This window comes from Neoarius graeffei, chromosome 4 (assembly GCF_027579695.1).
Source record: "Neoarius graeffei isolate fNeoGra1 chromosome 4, fNeoGra1.pri, whole genome shotgun sequence".
NCBI lineage: Eukaryota > Metazoa > Chordata > Actinopteri > Siluriformes > Ariidae > Neoarius > Neoarius graeffei.
The window spans coordinates 102,140,121-102,155,318 of record NC_083572.1 but is presented as its reverse complement, the minus strand read 5'-3'; the positions used below and the strand labels follow the sequence as shown (position 1 = coordinate 102,155,318).

At 40.1% G+C, this 15,198-nt stretch overlaps 1 protein-coding gene across 1 annotated transcript in view; it reads left to right on the top strand.

Moving 5' to 3' along the window:
* The window catches only part of trim25l (tripartite motif containing 25, like), a 35,145-nt gene extending 20,244 nt beyond the window's left edge, over nt 1-14,901 (top strand). Inside the window, exons 9-20 of the mRNA XM_060920054.1 lie at nt 399-464; nt 674-733; nt 3,913-3,978; nt 4,079-4,150; nt 8,026-8,094; nt 8,180-8,251; nt 8,345-8,404; nt 8,628-8,678; nt 8,783-8,800; nt 11,391-11,453; nt 11,568-11,663; nt 12,290-14,901. Coding sequence (XP_060776037.1) covers nt 399-464; nt 674-733; nt 3,913-3,978; nt 4,079-4,150; nt 8,026-8,094; nt 8,180-8,251; nt 8,345-8,404; nt 8,628-8,678; nt 8,783-8,800; nt 11,391-11,453; nt 11,568-11,663; nt 12,290-12,867 — 1,271 coding nt within the window. The 3' untranslated portion in view covers nt 12,868-14,901. The remainder of the gene's footprint in view (nt 1-398; nt 465-673; nt 734-3,912; nt 3,979-4,078; nt 4,151-8,025; nt 8,095-8,179; nt 8,252-8,344; nt 8,405-8,627; nt 8,679-8,782; nt 8,801-11,390; nt 11,454-11,567; nt 11,664-12,289) is intronic.
* Nucleotides 14,902-15,198: the final 297 nt, after the last annotated feature.

Below are 15,198 nucleotides of genomic sequence, written 5' to 3'. Positions count from 1 at the left end.
TTGAATCAGTCTAAAAAAATTAACAAATTTTAATGCTTAAAGATGAAGAATGTAAACAAACAGCGAAATGACAGGAGCAATTTGTGAAAAATGCAATGACAATAATAATAATTCTCAAAAAATAAAAAAGATACGTCCTCACCATCAAACACTTTCATTCCATATTTTGTTGCTTTTTTTTGTATTTTGGGGGGTTTTGTTTTCAAGTACAGTTTTTATTTCGTCCTCAGTTGGTTTAGCAACACACTCCGCCATTTTATTTTTCTCTACTCATGGTAAATGAGCTGATCGCCTAGAAGTAGAGTAGCCAATCAGAGCGCGTGATTATTCATATCCAGTGAACGTGGATATATATATTTTTAAAAAGCACAGTTTAAATTGTGTGTTTTCTGTTACAGCTAATAACCGGAGTGTGAGCTCTCTGAGACCAAGTGAGAGGCAGAGGAGAGAGGAAAGAGAGCAAGGTAATCTAATCATACTTCAGTCTACAATAACAGTACATACCGTATTTACCAGACTCTAAAGCCTACACACCTAAATTCATCAATTATATCATTTGCATTAATGTAACAGGTGTTTTTATTTTTCTGTCATTTGTTACTGCTGTTAAAATATGGTGCATATTTCATCAATATTGAGTATATATTTGTTTTTACATGTCTTCTGATTATAGAGAGGGAGATTCGAAACTCACCAAGATCTCAAAGCAGACAAAGCACAAATGATAGCGAGGGTAAGCTCAAGCAAGTAAAAGCTTCTTTTGAGATGTCTACTGAAGTATCGTCATGGCAACTGAAAGTTGCATTAGCTTTGTATAATTATCGGAGTTAGTATGCAGAGAAATTTCTGTGCAAGGTAGAAAAGCAATCACACTTGTGAAAGAGATGTGAAATACAATATACATGCTGTTCATTAGTGACAGAAAGCGTTACACTCTAAAAAGCAAAACCTTCATTGCTGTGTTCTTACGTTGTTTTTCTGTCATCAGCAGGATTTAGATTTTTTTAAAGAATTAAATGCTGATATTGGGTCTGATGTGAATTTAATGAATTCCATAAATGTGTTGTAGTCGTGCCGCACTGAAATGCAATCTGAATAATAGAGAATAGGGGCAAATGCTGACATTTTATTATTATTATTATTTTTTTTTTACATAACTTTATCCATAGCATATACTGTATATAAAACTAACATGGAAAGTGTGGGGCGGCACGGTGGTGTAGTGGTTAGCGCTGTCACCTCGCAGCAAGAAGGTCCGGGTTCGAGCCACATGGCCGGCAAGGGCCTTTCTGTGCAGAGTTTGTATGTTCTCCCCGTGGGTTTCCTCCAGGTGCTCCGGTTTCCCCCACAGTCCAAAGACATGCAGGTTAGGTTAACTGGTGACTCTAAATTGACCGTAGGTGTGAATGGTTGTCTGTGTCTATGTGTCAGCCCTGTGATGACCTGGTGACCTGTCCAGGGTGTACCCCACCTTTCGCCCGTAGTCAGCTGGGATAGGCTCCAGCTTGCCTGCGACCCTGTAGAACAGGATAAAGCGGCTAGAGATAATAAGATGAGATGAGAAATCTAAAATTATAGGAATTTATTTTTTTCGTGGTCCAAATCCTGCGCTCTGATTGGCTGGCGAGTGGGTCCGTATCCTTCGGTATAGACCCCGGTTATGGACCTCTGGCAACTCGCTCGTTCACAACAACAACAAACAGTAGAATTTTTGTCAACGTTTATTTTCGCATTTCTCAGGAGAATAGCGTTAATTTTACAGCATGGATAGCGATAACGACAGTGTTCACAGCGAAAGCGAGTTTTACTACCCTGAGGAAGAAGAAATAAAAGAAAACATTTCAGGAGAAAGCTAAAAACCTCTAACTTGCTAACGCCGAGCAAAAACATGGCTGAATCCTGAATGACTCCTATTTGTATAAATAGGGGACTACATAGGCAGCAAAATGTAGTTTTTTTCCTGCCACGGAAGTGCACTTGTATACTGAGGAGGAAGCCATTTGCATTACAGCCGTGAATGAGGATTCAAAATAGCATTAATTTTACAGCATGGATAGCGATAACGACAGTGTTCACAGCGAAAGCGAGTTTTACTACCCTGAGGAAGAAGAAATAAAAGAAAACATTTCAGGAGAAAGCTAAAAACCTTTAACTTGCTAACGCTGAGCAAAAACATGGCTGAATCCTGAATGACTCAATTTTGTATAAATAGGGGACTACATAGGTGGCAAAATGTAGTTTATTTTCCTGCCATGGAAGTGCAATTGTATACCGAGGAGAAAGCAATTTGCATTACAGCCATGAATGAGGATTCAAAATGGCGGCTCGGCTCGGTTTTCCCTTTTGGGCGCTCTCGTTTTCTGTTAGAATTTGGTAAAGAAAAAAATAAATATATTACTTACCAGCTTAAGGTTGGTCCGTGTGGTGAAATACCGTGACCGAGATCTTGATCCCTCTGGGCCTCGGTCAGTACTTTCAAGATCTCGGTCACAGTATTTCACGATACGGACCTCCCAGCTGGTAAATAACATATATGTATTTCATCTACAGCAGTTTATAAATAAGAATGTCAGGAGTATACAAAAGGATTTAAAAAAAAAACTAGTAGTTCATGAAGGTTCATTGTTTTTCAAAGTATACTGAATACAGTCTAGTAATTAAATTAGAAACAACAAAGTTTGTGACAGAAAATATCATGTGGTGAGCAGCACTTGGGGCAGATAGACTTCCATGTGATGACATTGTTAACATCAAAATACTCGTCCACAGCAGAGGAGTAATGTTGCATAACATAATTCTTGAACTGATTGACTGAAGTAGAAGAGCGGATTGTAGTTGGCAGGTTGTTCCACAATTTTGGACCGGTTAAAGTAAGTTGTCTGGAAAAGTTTAGTGCGGCATTGAGGAGTCTGAAGGTCCAAGGCAGAATAATTTCGCATAGGTCTGCTTGTTTTATCCTTAATATATTTCTTGATTGGAACGTCATAGACCCCAGTGCGACATTTAAAGTAGAAGACAAGATTGTTTACTTCATGCCAGAACGACAGAGGTAATAGGTTAACTCTCTCCAGCCGTTCACAGCAGCTTAGTTTGTCTTCCCAGTGAAGGTTTAAGATGTACTTTGTAGAACGACGTTGAAGGCTTTCTACCCGGCATATATTTCCAACTTGTTGGGGGGCCCATACTTCACTTGCATACTCCACATGAGGTCTAACGAAGGTAAGATAGAGAAGTCTTCTTGTTTGGATGTTGCACGACCTACAAGTATATCTGCGGAGAAAATCTAATATTTTGTAGCCTTTACCCAAGATGTTACTGATACGGGTGTTCCACTTTAAATCCTTCGTGACAGTAACTCCCAGGTCTTTTTGAGAGTCACAGTGTTGCAAAATACTCTGGTCAATTTTGTAGCTGTGTATGATTGGTTTTCTCTTACGCGAGATTGTAAGGACTTGACATTTCGATGTGTTGAAATTTAGCTGCCAGGAACTACTCCAGCTATGTAGATTGTCTAGATCTTGTTGAAGGGAACAACAGTCTTCTGGGTCATTGATGACCTTAAAGCATTTGAAATCATCAGCGAACAAAGCAGTTGAGTTGTTGATGACACTGGGTAGATCGTTTATATAAATAAGGAAGAGAATTGGACCAAGTATGCTTACTTGGTTGCTAAAGCAGGCTGTGTTTTAAAGAAAGTGTGTGTGTTGCAAAGTTGCACATTAAAAGAAGTTTACACATTATTTTAGCTGATACGTGAAGTATACTGTCTCTACAGCAGTCAACACACACACAATGGCACACAGTACATAGTGGATTCTCATGAATAGTTACTATTGAGTACTGCACATACACTGGACAGGACCTTACACAAATATACAAGCCTTCACATACATTTCTCTTTTTTCCTCACAGCTGACAACTGGAGCTTAAGTTCTGTTAGGTCCAGAGGCAGACAGAGGAGAGAGGACAGAGAGACAGGTACATGGCATCTTAACACAGTCTAATTGATTTGTGTGTCACTCACACATGTTTAATCTCTTTCTCGCTCTGTGTTGATCTGTCTCCGTCTCTCTGTTAGCCAATGGAGAAGTGCAGACTTCCCACAGACCTCAGGAGACAGCGATGACCAGACAGCAACCACAGAGGCAATGTAAGATGCAGAACACATGGGGGTTATTATGATAGCCAAATTTTGAATTTAATACAATTACCACATTAGATTTAGAAGTGGGCAGAAAACATTACACGCTAAAAGTAATTGCATTTTTGCTATTTATACAAATAACCCCATCAATGACGGCATAGCTCACTCCAGCCCCGTCTAGTCCAGAAGGAACGATCTAAAGTGGGCCACCTTGCACAATAAATGTTGCAAGCTATATACACTATATACCTGCTATATACAAGCTATATATAGAAGCTATACACCAGAGGTGGACAGTAACAAAGTACATTTACTTGAGTACTGTACTTAAGTACACTTTCTGAGTATCTGTACTTTACTTGAGTATTATTTTTGTTGGGGCGGCACGGTGGTGTAGTGGTTAGCGCTGTCGCCTCACAGCAAGAAGGTCTGGGTTCAAGCCCTGTGGCCGGCGAGGGCCTTTCTGTGCGGAATTTGCATGTTCTCCCCGTGTCCGTGTGGGTTTCCTCCGGGTGCTCCGGTTTCCCTCACAGTCCAAAGACATGCAGGTTAGGTTAACTGGTGACTCTAAATTGACCGTAGGTGTGAATGTGAGTGTGAATGGTTGTCTGTGTCTATGTGTCAGCCCTGTGATGACCTGGCGACTTGTCCAGGGTGTACCCCGCCTTTCGCCCGTAGTCAGCTTGGATAGGCTCCAGCTTGCCTGCGACCCTGTAGAAGGATAAAGCGGCTAGAGATAATGAGATGAGATTATTTTTGTTGGAAACTTATGACTTCACTACATTTGAAAGGAAAATATCATACTTTTCACTCCACTACATTTCTGTCAAGGTCCTCGTTACTATGAAGCAGCTTTGAAAGTGGATGTTTTTTCCTTTCTTTTCTAAAACGTGATGTTTTTTTCACAGGTGACACTGAGGCAGTCGATCAGTAATCACTAGGGTCACGTGACATCCATAGACTGTAAAATCAAGCTCAATTATTTCTCCGCAGCTTTATTTGAACACAATCACTTGATGGCAGAATGGAAGGAGGCGGTTCTTCTGGAGAATGCACGCACTCATGGCTTTACCTTGAACCCATGTTTCAGTTTTCTGAAAGGATTAAAGATTTGTTTCGTTTTAAATGTTGCTTTGTTTGTCGAAAACGAACCACATCACGGCCTACAAAAACTCGCCGTCCAACCTGCAGGAGCATATTGAGTTAGATTAGATTAGATTAGATTAGATTAGATTAGATTAGATTAGATTAGATTAGATTAGATTAGATTAGATTAGATTAGATTAGATTAGATTAGATTAGATTAGATTAGATTAGATTAGATTAGACTTTATTGATCCCTTTGGCGGGTTCCCTCAGGGAAATTAAGATTCCAGCAGCATCATTACAGATAAACAGAGAAAATAAATAGAGACAACTTCTAGATAAATTAAAATAAATTATTTACATATACAAATATAAAAAGAATAAGATATGGGGAAGGGGGGGAAAGGAGAAGGGTGGCAGCGGCAGGAGAGATATTGCAAACGAGAGATCATGTAAACGTTTTATTCCAAGAGAAAGCTTGCAATGAAGTTGTCTGTGCTTTTAGAGCTAGTGATAACGTTGCAATAGCTATGCAGTCTGGTTAGTCAAATGACTTTTCTATGGATTTGCCCTCCAAGCTGCCACAGTCTTGTCCACAGTTAACGTTTACACATCGCTAGTTAACTTGGACGCTGTTAGTTAGCATGTAAAAATAGAGTTACGCTAACATGAATAACGTTAACTTATCTGAAGTCCTTTCAGAGATATGTTTTAGCATAATCTTGCCAAATAAACAGAATGTAGAAATCTTTCTTTTCTAGTAGCGTTAGCTACCCAATATGATTTCGAGTTTGAAAAGAGTTTGCTAGCATGTCAGGTGGAGCTTCACTGACTAGCTAGCTTAACATTAAACCACGATGATGCACAGCATGCGAACATTTTGTGAATTCACATTTCTGTCTTTGGTAAAAGCATTAGGTTTTGTAAGCATTGTGGCAATAATACAACGATGCGTTGACAGAAAATGTACTTTTAAAACTTAAGTATTTTTAAAAGCAAGTACTTTAGTACTTTTAACTTAAGTAAAAATTTGACTGCACAACTTTCACTTGTATCGGAGTAACATTTAACCAGTGGGATCTGTACTTTGACTTAAGTGATGAAGTTGGGTACTTTGTCCACCTCTGCTATACACACCCTTGGAATACCTACCTATTTGCCAGAAAGAATCCAAAACAGCGAGGAATTGACCGAGAAGAAGCGATTTGTGTGGAAACTGCTCGTTAGGGCTTAATTACTACATATCTTCATTATTAATTGCAATTATGCAAATTAGGGTAGAAGCTACTGTATATGCACCCCAGGCAGACTTACCTACCTGCCAAAAAGAATAAAAATCAGTGAAGAACTGAGAGAGAAGAAGCGATTTTCGTGAAATGTGGACGACGCCAGACGGACAATGGACTACACATTATGGCATAAGCTCATTGCCTATGGGTCAGATGAGTTAATAACTGTAACGGGGGTATTTTTTTCCTAAAATTATCATTGAATCATGAACTTATACCCAGGGACATAAAGTAACAAGATAAAAATAGGTTTATGTTCAGGTTGTCTTTAAATGTGTGACTGTTTTTGATTACTTTCTTGATTTCAACTACCATAAGACCTGAAAACGTATTTAGCCTGATACATGCATTCTTAGAGTGTGAATGTGACCTTGTTTCGATTAGCAGAGGAGGAATTTGTCTGAATGTGTAAAACAGTTTTGCCATGTGGACACTTCTGGCTAGCTCGTGTAATACAAGAACTAAATGATGCAAATTCTGTTAACTGAAACATAATCTGAAACAGCGGTTGTGCTTGGATGAGCAGCGTCTCTCTGCTGCGTGTGTGTGTATTTGTTCATATGGGTCCACTGACTGTTCATTTTGTTTATGTGCTTGGTTTTGAAGGTTGTTCAGGTTTTGCTCAAATGTAACAGACATAGGTATGTGGGTAGAGGAACAGGAATGTAGAAACTGCTGTACAGGAACACGTGTATAAGAACAGATGTACTGAAACAGACACTCAGGAACATGCTTAATGGAACAGATGTATAGGAATCGGAAGGGGCATACAGGAACAGGGACAGATGTATAGGGACAGAAGCAGGCATATAAGAACAGGAATAAATGTACAAATGTATTGGATTGATGTATAAGGACAGGAACAGATGTACAGGATGAGGAACTGACAACTGATGGACAAAAACAGGAGCAGGCACACAGGCACGCACACACTATATGGCCAAATGTTGAGACACTTGACCATCACACCTACAGTATATGTGCTTGTTGAACATCCTATTCCAGGTTTATTCCCTCTTTGCTGTTATAATAAGCTCCACTCTTCTGGGAAGGCTCTCCGCTAGATTTTGGATCATGACAGGTATGGAAGTTGGGTGAGGAAGTCTGGGCTGCAGTCAGTGTTCCAGTTCATCCCAAAGGTGTTCAGTGGGGATGAGGTCAGGGCTCAGTGCAGGACACTCGAGTTCAGTCTTCATGGCCCTCTCTTTGTGCTATTTGTGCACAAGGGCATTGTCATGTTGGAACAGGTCTGGGCCTCTTGGTTCCAGTGAAGGGAAATTGTAAAGCTACAGCATACAGAGACATTCTATACAATTGTGTACTTCTAACTTTGTGGCAACAGTTTGGAGAAGAACCACATATGGATGTGATTGTCTGGCGTCCACATACTTTTGGTCATATATGGGATCAGATGTATGGGCTTTAGCGGCAGATCGCATCCAGCCCTCGTGTATACACACGCACGCACACACAAGCACGTATTTTAACAATCCACTTCTCTTTCAGCTGACAGCTGGAGCTTAAGTTCCATCAGATCCAACAGAGACAGAGAGCGGAAAGAAGAGAGAGAAACAGGTACACAGCATCGTAACACAGAGATAAGGGGCTGGTTATTCTGTGTTGCTTACACCCAATTCACCCCTCTCTCTCTGTGTGTTAGCTAATGCAGATGTGCAGAGTTCACCCAGGATACAGCGGACAGCAACAGCCAGACAGCAGCCTGAAAGACAATGTATGATGCTCTACTTACACACAGAGTGCTCATTCTGTTGAATGCATGTCTGTATGTATAATTTCTGTTTTCTTCATTGTTGTGTAAAATCAGCTGATCGCTGGAGTCTGAGCTCATTGTTACCAAAAAACAGGAGGAAGAGACAGGAGTCAGGTGAGCGAAGGAATAATGCCTGATCCACTCACACAAACACACACAGCCAATTTTATCTTCCTGAGGTATTTCCATTGCTAATTCCTACATCGAATCCCTACTCGAATTCTCATTTCTAAAGCCAGTATCATAAACACCGTTGTCTGGTTCTTCATATAAAACTGAACCCCACTTTGAGAAGCTTCAGGCATTAGTTAAACGCGTCCATTTTCTCTTCTGACAGTGAAACAGACCACGCCTATCCAACAGGAAGTAGAGTCTTATCAGGATCAGTGTAAGTTACACCCACTCAATACACTCACCTCCTGAAGCGTATACATACTTTACATTTTTGTGTCTTGTTTTGGAAATTTAACACTTTTTTTTTTCTTTTTGCAGGGGGAAACCAGACTGAAGGTAAAACTTTGACTTGTACTGTCCAATACAGACATACTGAGGCATCAAACATTTGAACAACATGCAGCAAAGCAGATAGATATATGGACAGACCAACACATCCATCCATCCCATCCATTATCTGTAGCCGCTTATCCTGTCCTACAGGGTCGCAGGCAAGCTGGAGCCTATCCCAGCTGACTACGGGCAAGAGGCGGGGTACACCCTGGACAAGTCGTCAGGTCATCGCAGGGCTGACACAGAGACAACCATTCACACTCACATTCACACCTACGGTCAATTTAGAGCCACCAATTAGCCTAACCTGCATGTCTTTGGACTGTGGGGGAAACCGGAGCACCCGGAGGAAACCCACACAGACAGCATGCAAACTCCACACAGAAAGGCCCTCACCGGCCGCTGGGATCGAACCCAGGACCTTCTTGCTGTGAGGCGACAGTGCTAACCACTACACCACCATACCGCCCTAGACCAACACATATAAATACAAATATAAATAGCTTCTTTGTTGAAATAGTGAGAGAAACTATGAGAAGACATACATGGAATACTCTGTAAAAGTCTTAGCCACATGCAAAGAAATGCTGTAAAGCAACAGTGCATTTAAAAATAATGCTATTAAAATACAAAAAAGAGCAGTAAACAGTCAAATTAAACAAAGTCAGTATTTGGTGTGACAACCCTTTTATAAAAGAAAAAATAGTAGTCTCAGGTACAATTTGTACAGTTTTATAAGGAAATTAGTTGGTAGGTTTTACTGAACATCCTGGAGAATCTGCCACAGTTTTTCTGGAGACTTTGAGTGATCTTTCTTTCTTTCTTTCGGTCTGGAAAATGGGCTGTTGTAATATTTTTTTTACAGATTCAAGATTGCTTTATTATCACTGTGTGAGCTACACAACGAAATTCAGTGCACTGCCTTACGAAACGGTCCTCAGTATATACATAAAAGAGATTTACATAAGAGATACAAGATTTACAAACATGAAGATGTACAGACATAAGGGTTTACAAATTTACAAGATATAGACAAAATTTACAAACAAGAAAGATATAAAATGTACAGACGTTCACATAACATACACTGAGCACTTGTGAAGGGTATTGCACTTGGTAATAGATATTGCACTGGCATACAAACTTTATTTCTTTCACATTTTATTTTTTGTTGGAAATATTTTTTTTTTACTGACTCAAAAATGCATAAGTCGTAAATGGACATCTGTAGTTAGTAGTTAGTTCAGGGTTCTCAAACTTTCTAGTTAGACATCAGTAAGTCATGTCAATTTTATCTGTATAGCACTTTTAACAATAGACATTGCCGCAAAGGCCTTTCCCAGCTGACTATGGGCGAGAGGCAGGGTACACCCTGGACAAGTCTCCAGATCATCGTAGGGCTGACACATAGAGACAAACAACCATTCACACTCACATTCACACCTACGGTCAATTTAGAGCCACCAATTACCCTAACCTGCATGTCTTTGGACTGTGGGGGAAACCAGATCACCTGGAGGAAACCCACGTAGACACGGGGAGAACATGCAAACTCCGCACAGAAAGGCCCCTGTCATCCACTAAGCTCAAACCCAGGACCTTCTTGCTGTGAGGCGACAGTGCTAACCACTACACCACCATGCTGGCAGAAAAATATAATTTTTAAACATATTAAAGTATAAATTTATCTCTAATGAACAAGCCTGAGGCAAGATTGGCAAGGAAAAACTCCCTGAGAGGACATGATGAAGAAATCTTGAGAGGAGCCAGGTTCAAAAGGGAACCCATCCTTATCTAGGTCATAACAGATAGCATGATTGTAAATAACTCACTTCTATAAGTGTGTCCTATATGGTCAAAAAGTGCAAGCGTGTAATTGGGAAATTCATTATAGTTTTGACATGAAGTCTATTTTGTTGAAGTTATTCACTGTTCACTGATAGACACTTGAGTGCAGCACTTTAACCAAAACATTAACTACAGATTTATTTTACAAACACACTATTCAGAAATGTGAACAATAATATTTAAGAAAAAGAAACCTTTATTTGTTACATGCACACTTCAAGCACAATGAAATTCATCCTCTGCATTTAACCCATCTGAAGCAGTGAACACACGCACCCAGAGCAGTGGGCAGTCACACTAGAGTGCCCGGGGAGCAGTCGGGGGTCAGGTACCTTGCTCAAGGGCACTTCAGCCCAAGGCTGTTAACCTAACCTGCATGTCTTTGGACTGTGGGGGAAACCGGAGCACCCGGAAGAAACCCACACAGACATGGGGAGAACATGCAAACTCTGCACAGAAAGGCCCTCGCTGGCCACGGGGTTCGAACCCAGAACCTTCTTGCTGTGAGGCGACTGCGCTACACCACCGTGCCGCCCTTTTAAAGCCAGAGAGCCATTCTTAATTGTCTTTAGATTCCTTTTGAAATTATTTATAGGTATAATAACATTGATAACGTTGGGGTTTGGTTTCCACCACTGTAAATCACAGAACCCTTGGCTATGCTTCATGGACTCCATTTGAGAATCATGGAGTTAATGAATGTTATGGTGCTAATGTTAATTTTGGTGCGATTGTGTTTGTTTAGTAAATCCTGGACTTTTCCTGGATTCTCCATCTGCAGACGCTTCCATCTTCCCTGCCTTTCCATGTGAGTGTCTTCCTCATCTCCTCAAACTCATTCTATGCAAGAAGTCCCCTGAGATACATTGATGTGTTTACATTTATACATATCCATATAGAGCCCTTTCATTTCTTCTGACAGCTTCAACATCCCACTCTCTTTCCCCTGCACTGAGAGAGATCGACCTCGACAGCATTCAAGCTCCTGAGCCAAGGAGCAGAGACGAGTTCCTGCAGTGTGAGTGCACATATATACACACACATGCATGCACACACATATCCAACTGGGATCATGGAATTATGAAATTCATTCTATTTGTTTGGTTCAGTGTAAACAACCAAAGCATATTGAGGGGTCCTCTTAACAACAATATAGGGAGATCTTTGTTTAAAAGGGGTTATTATCAAGTCCAAGACAACCCCAGGATCAGGACTAGCCAAGGCTGAGTCAAGATCGAGTCTTAAAGGGGTCAAATGCCAAGTCAAGATCAGTTCCAAATAAAAGCATTTCCAGAATGACACCAAAAACCATCAAATACTTTTCAAAGTCAAGCCTTACATAGTTGGCTTCAATTGTGCATTGCACCGATTCAGCTATGTTTTCTAGAAGAAGGAATTACTTCTTGACTTAACTTTGTACATATGAAAACACAATCATTATTTTTCTAAACGTTAGGAACCAAGAATATAATTAGTGAAACCAATGCCCAAAATCCAGTCCAAGTACAAATCCCACTAAGTCCAAGACAAGTCCATGTTAACACAAACAAACATCTTGGGACCAGATTTGAGTTTATTAAGACATCTATTAAAGAAAAACACACATTACAGAAAAATAATTAAATAAATCTTTATCTCAATTAGATGCTTGCATGTTGACCTTTGACCCCAAGACGGCTCACCGACGATTAGTTCTCAGTGAAGATGACACAAAAGCAACACTGCATGCCTCCACCCAGTCATACCCCGATGTCCCTGAGCGATTTGATAGCTGGACGCAGATTCTCAGCCTCCAGCCGCTCAGTTCGCAACGCTGTTACTGGGAGGTGGAGTGGCGTGGACGGGGCTCTTCAGTGGGTGTGGCCTGTACTTCCATGCCTCGTAAAGGTGCAGATGCAAGGGCAGGGCTTGGCTACAATATCCAGTCATGGAGTTTGGAGTTGTCAGACATGTGTTGCGCTGCTATGCACGCTAATCAGAAGCAGGAGATCTCAGTGACGTACTGCCCCCGAGTTGGGTTGTTTCTGAATCAGGAAGAGGAGTCTCTGACTTTCTATGGTGTTGACGATGTGCTTGTTCACCTACACACATTTCATGGCATCTCATCCAGTCAGCCGATATTTGCTGCTTTTGGCGTTGGGAGTGGAGTCGGAGTTGGCCTCGACTTTGCCATGGGAAACTTCAGCTCATCCCCAGACAGCATTAAAATCTGTCCCCTCTAACCAAGATCATTACCTCATCTTTTGGCAGGGTAACTGATATTACAATTTTATTTAAAATAAAAACAAGTAAGGTTGTTACTTCGGCCCTCAGTTTAAGACATTTTGAGATTTGCACTGAAGTTTGTGGCCAGTGCAGTCCCTCTGATGCCATAAAGAAGTGTTATGCAGTCCTCATCTACTCAAATGCCATTTTCAAATTTAAATATTGGTTTAACCATTAAAAATTGTTTGATAAATTTAGATCAGCATTAGTGTCCGATTAAATACCATACTAGCCTTTGTCTCCCCTATCAACCAGAGTAATTTTCACCAATCACAGAAGTCATAGTCTTTGTTCCATAATAGGGAAATTACTTCTCTTATCCTATAAACGTTTAAAAAGAATGAATTGGCCGGCTTCAGATATCTGCTACACCCTCTGAAACAAAAGGTACTGAACGGTACTTTTCCTTGTCATTTTGGTCAAAACAAATGGAAATGATGTTTTTGGAACTGAAAATGTTTATGTTTAAAGATACATGATTAGATTTTTTATTAATATTGATTTTATTGTATATGCTTGATGTTCATTATAGCTGGTGTGAAAGTGGAAAGGTTTAACTTTTTTTTAACTGCTGCTTTGTGTAAGTCATGTTTTTAGCTGTTTCTGTGGGGGTTTTTTGAGTGAAAAATATATACAAAAATATAATTTTAAAGCTTCACCTTATATACAGTATGTTAGGTAGGTATATATATAATATACACATTCACTGGATATGAGCAATCGCACACTCTGGCTACTCTACTACTAGAGGACAAAATAAAACTGAGGATGAAATAAAAACTCTACTCGAAAACAAAACCCCAAAAATGATCAAGTATTTAAAAGAAACAGAAATAGCTAAAAGAATATAGTCGGCCCCCCAATTATTTCCTGGTCCACACTCCAGCCCAGTCAGTGGCGGTAATGCACCTTTAAGTTGGTTTGCCAACCGCAAAAAAACCCAAAAGAAGAAAACCCAAAAAAATATATATTTTAAAAAAGCAACAAAATGTGGGCAAAATATGGGGTTGGAGATGGTAAGAATGTTTTTTTTTTTTAAGAATTATTATTATAGCAGGGCGGCACGGTGGTGTAGTGGTTAGCGCTGTCGCCTCACAGCAAGAAGGTCCTGGGTTCGAGCCCCGGGGCCGGCGAGGGCCTTTCTGTGTGGAGTTTGCATGTTCTCCCCGTGTCCGCATGGGTTTCCTCCGGGTGCTCCGGTTTCCCCCACACTCCAAAGACATGCAGGTTAGGTTAACTGGTGACTCTAAATTGACCGTAGGTGTGAATGTGAATGGTTGTCTGTGTCTATGTGTCAGCCCTGTGATGACCTGGCGACTTGTCCAGGGTGTACCCTGCCTTTCGCCCGTAGTCAGCTGGGATAGGCTCCAGCTTGCCTGCGACCCTGTAGAAGGATAAAGCGGCTAGAGATAATGAGATTATTATAGCATTTTTAACAAATTGCTCCTGTCATTTCGCCAGCTTGTTTACATTCTAAGTGGAAATTATTTTGTCGGACGTTTTGTTTAAAGTTTTTATTTATCGAATTTGCAAAAAATAAAAATAAAAGTGCACTATTTCTCAAAATCCAGTGAATGTAGATAGAATAAAACAGTTATTCCACTCAATCTCGTTGTACATGGCTCATAGCCAACTTGGCTCATAGCCAACTACGCACCTCGTCGGCTATCAGCTCATGTACGACTCGATTTCATGGAATAACTGTTAAATATAGGATGGGTATTGTTATCATTATCACCACCACATGCCCCTTGGCAGGGAAAAGAGACACACTAAAGGTACAAAACATGTCTCCGTTATGATACTATGGCTTCGAGTCTAGTCCAGTTGTACAATTTGGTATCTTTTATTTCTTAGAACGTAGGAGAGGCTAAGTTTATTATACACCCTAACATCTTGCATTCTTTATACAGAAGATTTGTTAACTCTCAAGGTTTTTAGTTTAGGGTTAACTGTTGTATTTATTATGTTGTATTATGTGGTTTGCGTTTATTGACTATTTTTTCATTTCACTGTTTGATTCTCAATTGAATATTGTGTAATTAATTATTTCATTGAAATTGTTTTTCTCAAAAACATTTTATGCTTTTCTAATTTTGCTTTATTTCTGAGCTTCATTTATGTATGAATATTAGGCTACTATTTAAATAAATTCTGTAACTTTATTATAATTGTCATGATGCTCTGATTACAAAAGTATTCTTGCTAGTGTTTTTGTATTTGTTGATTGTTAACTGCGTCACATCCAAATGCATGCTGTCTGAGTGCTGAAATTGCATTGTGTGTAG